The 17,032-nt window shown below is 28.8% G+C and overlaps 1 protein-coding gene across 1 annotated transcript; it reads right to left on the bottom strand.

Moving 5' to 3' along the window:
• Positions 1-13,370: 13,370 nt before the first annotated feature.
• LOC111302448 (uncharacterized) lies at positions 13,371-15,004 on the bottom strand. Its single transcript, XM_022898358.2, has 2 exons — positions 14,725-15,004; positions 13,371-13,884 (listed from the first exon to the last, which is right to left on the bottom strand). The coding sequence occupies exons 1-2, from the start codon at positions 14,831-14,833 to the stop codon at positions 13,553-13,555; spliced, it is 441 nt and encodes a 146-aa protein (XP_022754093.2). The 5' UTR covers positions 14,834-15,004; the 3' UTR covers positions 13,371-13,552.
• Positions 15,005-17,032: the final 2,028 nt, after the last annotated feature.

The raw sequence follows: 17,032 nt of genomic DNA, 5'->3' as shown, positions 1-17,032 counted from the left end.
TCTCCGGATCTAAATATTATGACAACTTCAACTAAATTTAAGGCATAGAAGATGTTATGTCTTTTATTTTTTGAAGTGGTACATTATATCATTGACTTCATGTTATGATTATGTACATGTGCCTGTGATCATATAGGATTTATCAATAAAATGTTTTCCTTTATATTTCCTTATTTTTAAGGCTTCATATTATTACTTTGAATAGATTAGAAAATCCTAAAATTTTTATGACTTTGTAAAGTATTAGTTGGACTAGTCTTAAAGGATTTGGTTGTTATATTTTGTTATGTGCTTTATAGCCATGTGATGCAAGAAAACAAATTATTGTTTGAATTTGGTAGCTAAGCAAAAAAAAAAAAAAAATTATCATAGAGAATTGGCTACCTAAACTTAGAACTGTAGTTTGGAATGCTTAAAAGTGCTTTGATGATTGCAAATATGTGAAGGGCTTGGTAAGTAACTGCCCTTATTATTTTGCTAGCCATGTCCATATCTCTCTTACTATGCATTCTACTTTTCTTTTGTTTTATATGCAATTTATCTAAACATTATTTGTAAAAAAATTGAAGGAAATGGTTGATTTGTTAGAAGTGTAAATTGAAATTGTAGGTCGGGATGTGAGGTAAGGAGCTGTGATAGACTAATAGTTTGAATGGAGAGTATGATTCTTTCCACAACTATGCCTTTTAGTTCATTTATATTTAGTTATTTATTTAAAAAGGAAGAGAAAATAAAAAGAGCCTTGCATTTATCTTCTAATTTTCTTTTAATATAACCTTTGGATTGAACATTCTACCATAACTTAAAGAAAAGTGGGAGCAACCTGCAGCAACCATTGTAGATTGGATTATAATTGATAGATAAAATGTTGCTACTAGGCATACTCATGTAAAGCAACTTCTTCATTTTATGATAACTAGGTTTTATGAACTAAATCTTTGAATCAATGTGCTATGAAATTTGTCTAGAATTCTTCTTCTTTGTGTGAAAACACCTACAAAGGCTTGTATGTAGTATAGTTTGAAGTCAATAAATTTTTTGAAAGAAAACTTTGTTAAAAATTTAGCAAACTTTTTCTGTGTTGTAAAGTGATTTTGCCAATATGTGAAATGATCATTAACTTAAAATGGAATATATCAAATAGTGTTGATTTGGGCTTATTGTCTTATTTTTTTTTATAGAATATTATACCATACATCATCAATGGAGTTTTTAAACTCAACAAGTTAAAATATTGTCAAGTTTTGTTATTTATTATATTATTTTACCAAATATTTAATACATTTTAATGGGATATGTGACAATTCCCTAACTTTGCTGATGGAGTTTAAAATTAATATGATTATTTATATGTATTGATATGTATATGATTTATCTTATGTTTTTGTTTTTGGTTGTTGAATTATGTGATTTAATGTAGGGAAGGATGAATTTTGGTGATATACCACTAAGTATGGAAATTAAGGTACCTTAATTATCCATGGATTTTGAATTCATTTTTTGGTTTTTGGTTGGAATTTAGTATTAGCTTCAAAGATTTGATTTTATTGTATATTTTGTACATTTCTTTTCTTCATTCTGATAAATTTGTTTTAGTTTTTTAAAGATACAAATTCTTTAACTTTGCTTCTTGGATTAAGATATATATATATATTTTATCTTTGATCCTTTACTCTTTATGGATTGATGGATGGTGTTATATTCATTTAAATAAGGTATGTTCATGTTTTAGTTATAACTGTTTAGTTCACTAAGTTGAACTTATTTAAGGCATTTTCATGTTTTAGTTATAATTGTTTAGTTCACTAAGTTGAACTTATTTAATTATGATTGGACATTTTTATCAAACGATCAGAAATGAGAAATTTACCAAAAAAATGTTTTAATTTATTTTTATTAAAGCTAACTGATTAAGCTGAGGTCTTTTGCACAAAAATATGTTAGTGCCTATATTGTAACTTTTAACTCACACTTGCATTTAATTTGAAAACAAAGGATTAGTTATATATATATATATATATATATATATATATGATGGTTAAATTAGTTTGGTTTATGATGAGAAAAAGTCTGTCTTTGCATGCTACTCAACATGCTGCTTTGTTTTTATTTTAACAATGATTTTGGTTACTAATTTCTTTTGCTACAAATAATTTCAAGTTCCACATCAAGTGAAAAGAAAAGTAGCTCTAATTTAAAGAAAGGAATATCTGAGATATTTAGTCATAAATGTTAACTTTCTCTTAAATTGTTACTTTATATTAACTATACATATCACTCAAACTTTTAATTCAAACAAATATCAATTTAAATATATATATATATGTATATGATGGTTAAATTAGTTTGGTTTATGGTTAGAAAAAATCTATCTTCGTATGCTACTCAACATGCTGCTTAGTTTTATTTGAACAGTGATTTTGGTTAATAACTTCTTTTGCTACAGACAATTTCAAATTCCTGAAAAGAAGAATAGCTTTGATTTAGAAAAGAGAATATCCGAGATATTTAGTCATAAATATTAATTCTCTTAAATTATTACTTAATATTAACTAGACATATCACTCAAATTTTTAATTCAAACAACTACCTATTTAATAAAATACAAAAAATTATTATAACAAACCGGGTAAAACCAGGGCCTCTTTACTAGTTTTTATTATTTTTTAGTTAAGGACTTACTTTTTAAATTCAAAGATCTCAACATGGATATTTACATAATCTAAATCAAATAAGTTACAAAATATTAAAAAAAAATAAAAAAAAACATGAAAAAGAGTTGAAAAAGATCAAGTCAGTAAATCATTCAGTATAAAGCATCAAAATGAATTATAATAAATGATTATCAAATATATATACGAATTAATAGATATTGTTTCATTTAAATAATCTTAGGATTTATTTTTCGTAAATATATAAATTTATTAATCTTAGGATTTATTATAACAAGCATATGTTAGGAGCGTAGAACACTACTTATACTTTATTAAAGAAAATATTTGAAGTTTAAAATCTATTAAATATTGTCAGTACAAAAGTTTGAGAAGTAGCTTAGAAATATTTATTTCAATTTTTTAAGAACAAGATAAGTAATAAATGGTTTAAGTGATAGTTAATTTTACTAGATATTGCAAAACTATTAATTCAACAGTTGTATTTAATTCAACACATATATGTATATGTATACATAAAAAAGATAATAAAAAATAATTTAAGTTGGAATCAAGACATCTTTATACTAACCTTTACAAACTTTATAATAATTATTGGATAAAAAAACTTATACTAATTATGTTACTTAACACATATTTTCATGTAAATATGTGAATTTGATAACTAATTAATATAGACCAAATTACCAAAGAATTAAGAACCCCATTTTTTTAATGCCTAGAAAAAGTAAGCACTTCATTTTGTAGGATTTAAGTCCCCTTGATTCAAAACTTTTGCATGCAATTTTGATGGGAAATGAGTTTTTAATTGTGTTATTTCATAATAAAAATAAAAAGTTTTGATGAGTAAGTCTTCTCACATATCTAAATTCAAGACTATTCAAACTATCATTTAATATATAATAAATCATTGATTTTTTTTTTTAAATTGACTATTAAATCTTTTAGCATGAAATGATGTATTTATTTTTTATTTTCCATCTTCACATACTTTTAATTTAATATATTTTTTCTTAGTAAGTATTGTAGATACCCATTTGTGTCTGGGGTCAATAGGGTTATTATTATTATTATTATTATTATTATTATTATTATTATTATATTTCTTTTCTTTTCTTTTTAACTACTGATTGAATAACTGAAATTGAGAATTGAATTCAGTCAAAGGGTTAATCAAAGCTCAAATCAAGAAATTTTCCAAGAAAGAACCTAGACCTAATTTAGGGTTTGGACAGAATCCAATCTCAGGATTCAAGCCTGAGATTGATTCTATTCGTTTCCTAAATTTGTTTTAAAGTTGCCTATAAATTAAACTAACATCACAGAACAACAGACAAAAAAGGGAATTTTTAGGAAATTTGTTGATTTTTGGAGAAAACTAGTATTCTAAAAAGTTTCTAGCATAATGGAATTTTTGGGATTTTAATGTTTGATTTTGGGTTCGTTTGAAAAATTTAGGATTAGATCTAGATTTTAGAAGCTTGAGTAAGGATTTTGAAGAGTTTGTGAAGGAATCTAGGTAGGATTTGGGGAATTTGAAAGATTTTTTTGGATTTTTAGAAAATATTTTGGTTTTTTGGGTTTTTGGGATGAACACGATGAACATATGAAATTTTTTAATGGGTTTTTTAGAGACTGGTTGAATTTTTCAGCTAGTTTCCAATTAGATTTTTGAAACCAGTGAGTTTTTCAATTTTCGGTTGAATTTTTTGGTGACCTTCCCAGAAACCGATGGGACTTACAGTTTTCGGTTAAATCTCTGACGATATTCTTAAAGATTTCCTAGAAAGAAGTCAGAGCTTCTCTATCTAGAACGAGAGAACGGGCTAGCTTTCTGAGAAGTAAGGTTGGGAATTACCTTTTATACAGGGCCAAAATAGCAACATTTTAGTAACCTAATATCCGTATGTTGACCCCACGACCCAGGCGTTGATCCTTGCTCTAACCTAACCCAAATCGTAGGTTTTCACTTTTTATTTTATTTTATTTTGTTTTTATTTTCTTAAGTTTTTACTTTATTTACTTAATTTCACTGGTTTTCATAAAAAAAAATCTTTTCTTGAAAACAAAATAAACAAAAAAATATTTTCAAATAAGTTTTCAAAATAATAATAAAAAAAAAACAAACAAAAAATCTCTCTTTAAGTTTTCAAAAATATTTACAAAAAAGAAAAATCCTTTGAAAAAAAATATTTTTCAAATAAAAATCTTTCAAAATAAATTTATGGAATCCACCAAACTATTGAAAAATTTCATAACCAATGTTTTTAAAAATAATAATAATAATAATAAAAATTTTATCCTCTAAAGTATTGGAGGACTATTTCAAAGTAAATCATATCAAACAATTAGGAGATTTACCTTTTCTAAATAAAATACTTTAATGAATTCGATGACGGAGCCTCTTAAGAATGTGATACTAGTTTCTATGAATACTCCTAAGGTTGGCAAATTATCTTAAATTGCTACCAAACTATTGAGACAATTTTAGGATCAATTTTCAATATTAAATTGTTTGGTAAATCACAAAAAATGATCAAGGCTTGGATAATTTGAAATCAAATTGGTACCATATTTTAAATGGGCGTTGTGAGGGTGCTACAACCTTCTCTATGTGTAACTTACTCCCAAACCTAACATCTATTTTCGTAGACCAGAATATATTTCAGGTGGCTAATCACACCTAGACAAAAAAGATTGGTGGCAACTGCTTTCATCCATGTCTAGCGATAGATCCACAAATCTATACTTTATGACATTTGACGACTCCACTGGGGACATTGAGAGTCAGGCCAGTAAATGATTCCTTATTATCCTAGCTTTGCTTAGTAAACGTGAAATTTATTTTTTTCCTTATTTTATTTTTTTTAATTGCTTATATTTGTTTTAGTAATTCATTTATTTACTGTATATATCTGTCATTCATTTGCATGTGCATAACATAAGCCTTCTACTCGGGCTCTACCTTTAGAAAGAAGTGAAGTACCTATGCCCTCATGAGATTTTATGTCTTCGCATGGGCCTACGAAACACTTCCACTCAAATTAAACCTTTTTCACTTGTAACCTATGATGGATGAGGATCGAGATGCCTTACTAGTTTGTGATGAAATATGATGTAAAGAGCAATTTGGAAACTTTTTAGAAGTAATCCAAACTGTATATAGTTAACTTTAAGAGCCTAACCATAGATAGAGCGATGTCCTTCCACCCTTGTTGTTAACACAAATCTAGAGTCATATTATTATTTTACTTGCTTTGTAGTGTTTATTCTTTATTTTTTATTGAGGTAACTAACTGACTTTCTTGTCTTCTTTTATTTCTTTTCTTTTTGTGCATACATGTAGATTATATATTATGCTTACTAACCTTTTTTATTTTGTATGCATGCATTCATGCATCATTGCATTCATTCTCATGCATAATCTGATAGATCCATAAACATCAGTCTAAATTTGTACCATAATTAAGAAAAATCAAGGTTTAATGATAGCTCAACACCAATACTACACTCAGGATAAAGCCAGAGAAATGGAGCAAGACAATGTAAACTGGCTTGAAAGAATAGAAAAAGCTCAAAAAATACTTGAAGAAAAATTGAGCAAAATTTTGAAAACTCTAGAAATGGAAAATAAAAGAAAGGCAATAGAAAAAGACATCTCACATGAAGATACTGAGCCACTGTATCCTTTAGGTTTTGCTCCACATCAGACTCAAGTCACTCCAAGCTTTCATTAACAATAGACCACATTGCCAAATTTCAATCAAGGGAATGTTCAAAGCCATACCAATCATATCTTCACTGAAAAGATAGATGAGCCAATCCAAATTCCCAAAATGGATGAGACTAGAAAGAAAAAAAAGTTACAAATGGTTGTACCCCTAAAAGACTCTAAAACCAATCAAGCCATGAACATGATTAAAGAAAGATTATGGGCTATAAAGGGCATTAATTTCTATGAATCCATAGATGTTGCCAACCTTTGTTTAGTTTCAAAGGTTGTGATTCCTTCAAAATTCAAGGTACTAAAAATTGAGAAGTATGATGGTACCAAGTGCCCCATTACGCATATCACAATGTACTATCGTAAGATGGTAGCACATGCTAGCAATGACAAACTACTAATGCATGTATTTTAAGATAGCTTAATTAGGTCTACTATAAGATGGTATGTCCAGTTGGATAGGACTCACATTAAATCATGAAAGGATTTGACTTGATCCTTTATCAACCAATACCTCCACATTATAGACATGGCTTCTAATCGTTTTTCGCTACAGGGTATGAAGAAAAAAGCATCTGAGTCTTTTAAAAAATATGCTCAAAGGTGATAAGATGTTGTCGCTCAGGTCCAGCCTCTCCTAATAGAGAAAAAAATGATAGTGCTGTTTGTAAGCACTCTGAAATCACCCTACTATGAGAAAATGATAGAAAATACGACTAAAAATTTTATCGATACAGTGATTTCAGGAAAGATCATTGAAAATGCAATTAAGAATGACAAATTGGAAGAAAGAGATCTATTGCTAGAAAGATGCCCAAGAAAAAAAATGAAACTCAAGCTGTGAGTTTCAACAGATAGAAATCCAGAAACTACCCTTAGCCAATCTATCTCACATATCACTCTCTTATAAGTCATGTTTCTACTGCACTCCACCAATAAACTCCACGACCTTTTTATCCATCCCCTTTTAGGCCATTTATTCATCCCACTACTCTAACAAGTGATGCACAAGAATCACGGAATAAAAAAAAGCCAATATTTGACCTTATCCCTATGAGCTATACTGAATCATACCAAGAGCTTTACAAGAACCACTTGATTGCTCTCATTCTTACAAAATAACTTGAACCTCTTTATCCCAAATAGTATGACTCAACTGCTCATTATAACTATCATTTTAGGGTGATAGGACATTTCACTGAAAATTATATCTTTTTGCAATGTATGGTACAAAGTCTGATTAAATGAGGGTTAATAAATTTTGATACCAGTGGAAACATGGCATCCAATGTCAACAATAACTCATTGCCCAATCATCTAAGAACATAATTTTTGGAGGTTAATGGGAACTGCCTACCATCTTGAATCTTTTGAGAATATAGATCTTTTTTTATGTACTTGGATTTCATCTTATTTTTTATCATTTGAATAAAGTGACATGTTTGATGCATTTTCATGATTTTTTTTGTGTGAATACCCATCATTTATTTTTATCATCTCATACATTTGTTCTATACCCATTTCTCTTTTTTTGACTCTAAATAATGAATATTCAGATAAATGAGATGATAATTTAGGATTTAACTTTGAAAACACCATTCATGATGTTTTCTATTGTTATGACTACTGAATAAAAAGACAAATTTGAGAAAAATTTTTAAAAGTGATGTAACACATGATTTTTGCTCATTCATAAGTCTATTCTTACTAAATGAATGTTCTTTATTGAGAGTATTCATGTTCGAAATAAGAAATGGCCATCTTTTTTCTATCTTTCAAAAAAAATAAAATTATCCCTTGCTACCTTATTTGAGCTTATATTAAAAAAAAAATTTAAGAACCTTAACCAAAGATCACCCCCACACTGGAAGGCAGAGTCGAAAAGTTTGTTTACCTTTAGTAATTTCATGGGCAAAACCCTTTTGTTGAAAAAAAAAGAAAAAAAATTGATAGGGCAAAATGATCTTTGGTTTGATTACCCTTTAAATACAATTTGAGCATGTTCTATCCCTTTCTATGGCATCTTTTATCCTTGTCTAGGTTACGTCCCTTAAAAGTTTATTTTGATCAAATGTGAAAACTTGATTTTGAGAATCATGAATTGAATTAAGGTAAGTTTGCCATTAGATTGTGTAAAGCTTTGATCATAGTATCAACAAAAGAGAAAGAAAAAAAAAAGAAAAAAAAGCAAAAATAATAAAAAAAGCAGAAAGAATGAAAAGAGATAAAAAAAAAAAAGAAAACTTAAATTGAAAAGCTGAAAGGGTAGTTTAAGTGAAGATGAAAACTTGAAAAAAAAATAATTTCATGTGAAGGTCCCCGGAAGGATAATGATTATGTTTTTTAAGGATGATCCTGAGTTTGAGTTCAAAATTATCTGAGCAATCATTATTTTGGATGTTAATGTCATATTTGAATAAATCACAATATTTTACCTTTGTTAACCTTGAGTTATTCTTGACCCTACCTTCTGTTCTTTCAATAATAAAGATCCATTTTTCTTACCCTTCACCAAATGAACATTTCTTGAATGAACTAAGAAAATGCATCATGTCTGTCATTTATTTGTATGATGACAAATAAATGAATGACATTTTTTATAAAGAGTTTTTTATTCTTTTGAAAGAATTTCAGAATGAGATAAAAGGGGTAAACTAGATGACTCGGTGATGAATTTAGTGATAAATTATTGACACGACTTGTGAGTTATGACCAAATAAGAAGAATGATAGATCAGATGATAAAATTTGCTTTAAATACCAAGAAGCTAAGAAGGACTGGTGGAATCTTGAGAACCTTGTCATCGTAATTGAAATTTTATGACATCAACTCTACATACATTACATTTGCATAAGGCATGCACTTGCATTACTCTGTTATCACTCACTTGATCTTAGCTCAGTCTAGGTCATCTCTCATGAATTACAGCATCATCCCAGTTATCTGATATTGACTCAAGTCAAGTCATTTTTTGACCTACGACATCGTTTCAGTCAGTCATCTTCAACCTTGATTCGGTCTTGGTTACTTTATCCTTTTGACTCTTTCAATTTTGTTATGAAGTCTTTGTGAAACTTGGAACTTTACGAATCTTTCTTTCTTACAAACCTGAAAACCCTTACGAATCTAGAACCTTTGCGAAACTTGAAATCTTGTGAATCTTTTTTTCTTGTGAATCTAAAAATCTTTGTGAATCTTGTATCTTTGTGAATCTAGAACCTTTGCGAAACTTAGAATCTTATGAATATTTCATTCTTGCGAATCTAAAAACCTTTGCAGATCTTGAATCTTTATGATTTTGTTAAACTTGACATATTGGGATCTTTTCAACTTCTGTCCAAATTATGAATCTTTGGATTCATAGTGAAATCTTGAACTTTATTTGACCTATGGATTTGTCTCGGTCACTTGATCTTTGCTCAGTCCAGATCATTTATTATGACTTATGGTTTCATCCCAGTTATTTATTGTCGACCTCGACTCAGTCCTGGTTGCTTCATTTTTGACTTATGATTTTGTTTCAATCACTTGATCTTGGCTCAATCCAGATCACTTCTTATGACTCATGGTTTTATCTGGTCATTCATTTTTTACCTCAACTTAGTCTTGGTTACTTCATTTTTGATTTGTGGTTTCATCCCCGTCACTTGATCTTAGCTCAATCCAGATCGCTTCTTACAACTCGTGGTTCATCCTTGTCATTTATTTTCGACCTCAACTCGATCCTAATTGCTTCATTTTTGACTTGTGGTTTCATTCCAGTCAGTTTATCTTAGCTCAGTCTAAATCATTTCCTATGACTTGTGATTTCAATTCGGTCATTTTTTTTTACTTCAATTCAGTCTAGACCCACGGTCATCTCTAGACCCACGGTTCAGTCCCTGTCAGTTTTACTCACTACTGATTTGACTTTTGGAACAGAACTGGTGTTTAGGTCTTTGCATCATCTCTATCTAATAGAAATATGCAAAAAAGGGTAATTGTAAACACTCGTTTGTGTCTAGGGTCAATAGTGTTATTTTTAGGGTTATTATTATTATTATTATTATTATTATTATTATTATTATTATTTTATTTTTCTTTCTTTTCTTCCTAATTTTTGATTGAATAACTAAAATTGGGAATTGAATTCGGTCAAAGGGTTAATCAAAGCTCAAATCAAGGAATTTTTCAAGAAATCCGCTAAGAACCTAGACCTAATTTGGGGTTTGGGCAGAATCCAATCCCAGGATTCAAGCCTGGGATTGATTCTGTCCGTTTCTTAAACTTGTTCTAAGGTTGCCTATAAATTGCACTAACATCATAGAACAACAGACAAGAAGAGGGATTTTTAGGAAAAATTGTTGATTTTTAGAGAAAACTAGTGTTCTAAAAAGTTTCGAGCATAAATGAATTTTTGGGATTTTGATGTTTGATTTTGGGTTCGTTTGAAATTTTAGGATTAAATCTAGATTTCTGAAGCTTAAGTGAGGATTCTAAAGAGTTTGTGAAGGAATCTAGGCAGGATTTGGGGAATCTAGAAATTTTTTTTGAATTTTTAAAAAAATTATAAGTTTTTTGTGTTTTTGGGATGAACACGATGAACATATGAATTTTTTGATGGTTTTTTCAATGACCATTTGAATTTTTCAGCCAGTTTTTGGTCAGATTTTCAGAAACCAATGGATTTTTTAGTTTTCAACTGAATTTTTCGGTGACCTTCCCAAAAATTGGTGGAACTTCCAGTGTCCGGTTAAATCTCCAACAATGTTCTTAAAGATTTTCTAGAGAAAAGTCAGAGCTTCTTTGTCTGAAACGAGAGAGAGGGCTAGCTTTCTAAGAAGTAAGGCTGCGAATTGCCTTTTATACGGGGCCAAAACGGTAGCGTTTTAACAAACCAGGATCCACGCATTGACCCAGTGACCTACACATTGATCTACGCTCTGACCCGACCCGAATCGCAGGTTTTTTCTTTTCTATTTTCATTTTATTTTTTGATTTTATTTTTTTTTGTTTTTATTTTGTTAAGTTTTTATTTTATTTATTTAATTTCACTGGTTTTCATAAAAAAAATATTTTCTGAAAAACAAAATAAACAAAAAAAAATCTTTTCAAATAAGTTTTCAAAATAATAAAAAAAAAACAAAAAATCTCTCTTTAAGGTTTCAAAAATATTTACAAAAAAAAAAAATTCTTTCAAAAATAATCTTTTTCAAATGAAAATTTTTCAAAATAAATTTATGAATCCACCAAACTATTGAAAAATTCCATAACCAATGTTTTTAAAAATTAATAATAATAATAATAATAAAAATTTTTATCCTCTAAACTATTAGATGATTGTTTTAAAGTAAGCCTTATCAAACTATTGGGAGATTTATTTTTTTTGAATAAATATTTTAATGAATCCGATGATAGAGCTTCTTAAGAATGGGCTACTAATTTCTATCAATACTCTTGAAGTAAGAATTTTATCTTAAATTGCTATCAAACTATTAGAAGAATTTTAAGACCAATTTTCAATATAAATTATTTAGTAAATGACAAAAAATGATCAAGGCTTGGATAATTTGAAATCAAACTGGTACCATTCGTTGGATGGGCATTGTGGGGGTGCTACAACCTTCTCCATGTATAACCGACTTTCGAACCTAACATCTATTTTTGCAAACCAGAATATATTTCAGGTGGCTAATCACACCTAAACAAAAGAGATTGTTGGTGATTCTTTTCATCCATGTCTAACGGTAGGTTCACAGATCTATACGTTAGACAAGTATTTAAATTTTATCAAAATTTTTAATTAAAAACTTTAATTTTATTATGATTTAATATTTTAATTATATTACATGTATTATATATATATTAAACAGGTAAGTAATTAAATAGTATTAATTTATATTTTTATACACATTTAAATAAATAAAAATAATCTGTATATCACATGAATAACAAACTAATTATATTGAGATAATATTAAGTTTCTAGTGTGTAGTTCCAAGGATTGAATTGACAATGCTTATAGTGGTGGTGGTAGGTTTAGTCAATTCTTTTTTGTGTTCAATTAGTAACAACGGTGCTTCAACCAAGCACTGCAATTAAATCGAAAAGAATTGAAACTTATTGCCATTTTTGCCTTTTCATTTTTTACAGGATTGACACTGAAGTAGGTAAACATCTTTACTTTTATCATTATGAATTTTAACATTTATAAATTTATTTGTTTCTTCATTTTGATTTTAAAAAGGAAGGAAAAGTAACAAGCATAACAACTTTGATTTAATCGATTGTATGCTCCTGTTATTAATTTCAATGTTTATATGTTTAATTGCTTATAGACAAGTTAAGACTATATTACATTTGGTTAACCTATTTGGCTTACATATATTCTCATTGAGGTTGATTTTGAATTGTTTATTTTATAAAAATATTGTTTACTTTGATTTTTTTTTTTCAAAGAAGGTAGAGCCTTACAATAAGGGAGAGGAGGGAGGTTGGGATCGAACCTCAACCTTATATCTTCTTAAGGTGTGCTTGGCTACTAGGTCAAGCAGCTGAAGACTACTTTGATCTATTTAAATGAACTTTTATATATTTTTCTTTAAATAAAACATGGATGTCCACAATTCATGAATCCCAGCTTTTAAACTGTATTTGTGGGATTTGATGATAAATTTAATATTATTTCATTTAAGTATTTAAGTTAATATTAGAGTTTAAATTATATTGTTGTCATACATTTAACATTTGATCTCGCAGTATAACTGCAGGTTTCATTATGATATAATACTTAATGAGACCTAACTGATAAATTAATTAAATTCAAAAGTTCAAAGCAGAGATAGCATTTGGATAGATTGAATCGGGCACCTAATACATTATTAATGAAATAGAAGCATTCCTTGTTATCTTTTTCTTTTTATGATAAAAAATTAATAATTTTCCTCAAGCTTTTGGTCCAATGGCTAAAGGTACATGAAGGGACATTAAGGATCTGGTTTCGAACCACTCCTTTTTTCTCTTATTTATATTAAGACTTTACCATTTGATGTAATCAAAAAAAAAATTAATAATTCTCTATAAATTTAATAATCCCTATTTACAAACACTCCGAAAGCGAAAGAAAATGGAAACATTATCTACCCAAGTTCTGCATAAAAAATCTATTTAATTAAAATTATACGAGAAAAGAAGAGGCAAAGAAGGTCAAAATCAGGAAACGTAAGGAAGCGTAGTTGAGGGTGCCACCACTGGAACCACGAGACTGAGAAATGCGGGGATGATTCATGACCCCTGCTGGTGATTTTTTCCCTCCACCGTTGCCTCGACCTCGACCCCTGCCTCCTCCACCACTTCGTCCTCTTCCTATATGACCGCCTCCATGACCACCTCCGCCACCGCCTCGCTTGTTTACAGCTGTGATATTTTGCTTATCTCCTAGTTTCACTGACATTAGTGACAGTGTTTCGGGAAGATTTTTGTATGTAACATTTTGTTCTTGCTTGAAGTCTACAGTAATAGCACTATGTCATTGACATTTCATTAAGATAAGCTAAATACATATTTTAGAATCTAACTTTTCTAAAACTTTCAGGATACATCGTTTTATTTTGACGGTTGTAAAAATGAGTACTTATTTGACTAAGATAGGTCCAATCACATTTTTTTCTGGTACGTTTTTTTGGTATAAAGAATATTGTAACTTAAAATACGAAAAAATAATTATAAGTATTGAAATTTAAATATCTGATTTTTTGGATATCAACTTTTAAGAGTGGTTATATGAATTAAACTTCTAATTAAGGTCCAAACATTCTTTGATTACTAAGACAATTCAAATTCTAAAATTTGAGCATAAGATCATACATTAACCACTAAACTAAACCAAATTTTAGAGGGTGCTACTTTTCTTGTTCTTAGGGCAATATCTTGGATCCCATCCATGCTGAATCACTTTTTCAACTTTCTCTGAAAGAGTTACGCTAAAAAATGCACATGAAATGTCATGTGCTACAGGGACAAGAAAGGAATGTCCACTTTTCAAGTTTTAGGCTGAAATCTTGGTTTTGGTTTCATAAAATGCATTCAGCACTAGACAGGCAAAAGATCAATAATTCTTCCAAGAAATTCAATCAACCACAATCTCTCAATAGTCATATTTCAAATAAAGAAAAACAATTTTAACCACCTTCTCAGCTTGAAAAATTATTGAGTTTCGTCATCATAAAAATTGAAAACATATGCTTCAACAATATAAAAAAAAAACACACACACACACACACACACACACAAAAGTGTCTACTTGGGAAGGCAAGAATTGGAAAGGTAAAGCAACACAGAGAAATATACCTATGGTCATGAGGGGATTTGGCAAGGAAGTTTGGGCAAGTACTGCAAGAAGAGGCTGAAGCTGAACAGAAAGCAGCAGAAAGAACATTCCAAACTTCTTGAAACCCATTTTGAAGCCTGGTTTTAGTTACCCACCAACTCAATAAAACCTGTGGTTGCATTGAATCAATGTCCCAAACTTATAATCTTAATGGGAGGGTGAAGTTTCTTGGAAAAACCTGCGACGAAGTGTTTGACAACGAAAAAGGTTACAAGAGTTGGGTCGAAAAGAAAAAACTAGAACTTTGTCACGTAATCTCTTTATTTATCTTTGCTTCTTTGATTGAATTTGTCTGAACAAAAAGCAAATTTTGGTTAGGCCTTATCCGCCGTACTTGAACCGCCAACAATAGAGTCCAAAACTCCGTGGCCTGGCGTATATAAAATGGTCTAACCATCCTTTTCTTTGACAATAAAAAGGTCTTGAATCAGTTATATAATGTAAGCAAACGGATTAAACAAAAAATCCTGAATTAAAATTCAATAATTATTCGATTTTTTATTTTTTATAATAATTAAATTTTTATTAAAAGAAAAATAGTTAACTATTTCCATTCAATTGAGGGGTTAATTAAGTAGAAATAGATATATAAGAATTCAATTGGATGAAAATAAATATCTAAAAATTTAATTGATTTGAAATGAAAGTAACACAATTTGATTTATTGTAATAAAATATTAAATTTAAATTATTATTAAATTTCTGTTTTAGAATTTTTTTTAACCCTTATATCTATAATATAACTTTATTAATCTCAATTATGAAATCTAAAAATTTTATTGAACTTGGATGAAATAATATTTTATAATATAATCCCATAATTCTATTTTATTCTTCTTAAGATAATTTTCATTTAACTAATAAACAAAATGGATAAGGACACTAATCTTTCGTCAAAAGATTTTTTTATAGCAAGAAAGCATAAAATAAAATAAAATTCAAATTTAAGAAAAATGAATTAATTATCTGAATTTAAATGCTATTTACATTCTATTGCATGATATAAGTCTCCAAGCCTTTGTCTTAGTATCATATTATTAAAAAGATAAATTAGAATTAATTATCACAAAAAATTAATTGATATAAGCCCATACTATTTTAGTATTTTATTTAATTTTCGTGCTAAGACTATGTTAATATACAATAAATAAAAATTATTTTATTTATTATCAATAATTTTTTTAGATTTTACAAACGATATTAATAAAATGACATATTCCCTGTATACACACTCTCACCCGATAGTAAAGTCAAAGTTGACATATCAATTTACCATTGTTCGCAAACTTGGATCGCTTCCAAACCCACATTAGACTCTTAACTTGAATGTTTGCTGTTAAGATCCAATAGAGAAAGAAGTTTCCTGTAAAGTTTTTTTTTTTTCTTCAATAATCAGAAGTTAATTTCAAATTTTGGATTAGTTTTATGAATTATCCAAATAACAAATTAATAAATAGAAACCATCAAGTACTTTTTTTTTCTTCCATTTATAATTGAGATTGTTTGTAAAATTCTTTAGCCAGTGAGTGGAAACAGAGGGAAAAGAGACGAAGAAATGAATCTTATATGTTAACTGTGAGAGGAAAAGAGAAAAAAGCCAAAAAAAAAAAAACCTAGTTAATGTTGAGTTTAATTGTTCTTTCAAGTTTCAGAACAATTTGATACAATAGGATGAATTGATGTGATAATTATTTAATGATTATCTGTTAATTTTTTATATGCGGAATTATAATTTTTAATCAAACGACAACAATTGCTATGACCTGTCATCTCATTTCATAGCTGAAAAAAAATTTTGAATTCAAATCGATTGAGTTCAATTCATTTTGAGTTCAGATTTTTCAAATTTGGATTTTTAGTTCATTTTATCTATATTATATATTAATTTAATTTCCGCGAAAATTCTGTCCTTTTAGCCTACAATACTTTGATATCTTATGTACACTGGATATGCACCTTTCGTAAATTTGCTGGCGTTGAAAATATCCAAAAGCAATAGTCTTCTATGAAATCTAGTCTTGACTCGCCAGATTTCATCACGTTGAAAGATTGTACGCCATTGTATATAAACTTTTAATCATGTTTTTCTTTCATGCACGAGACATGACCGCACGTTCAAGAGACAGCTGAAACAACTGCTGATGAGCAAATTGAACTAGCAGGATGGCCGCTGCCTGAAGGTGGCATGGCCTTCGTGCTCACCATTCAATTTGTCATAGAATTATAAAGCTTCCACTTCTAAATTAATCCCTCCTTTCGCTATAAATA

Source organism: Durio zibethinus, chromosome 15 (assembly GCF_047325235.1).
Source record: "Durio zibethinus cultivar Kanyao isolate XHJ-2024 chromosome 15, ASM4732523v1, whole genome shotgun sequence".
Lineage (NCBI taxonomy): Eukaryota > Viridiplantae > Streptophyta > Magnoliopsida > Malvales > Malvaceae > Durio > Durio zibethinus.
Note: the sequence above shows the minus strand (reverse complement) of the source record. Positions and strands in the feature narration are given on the sequence as shown.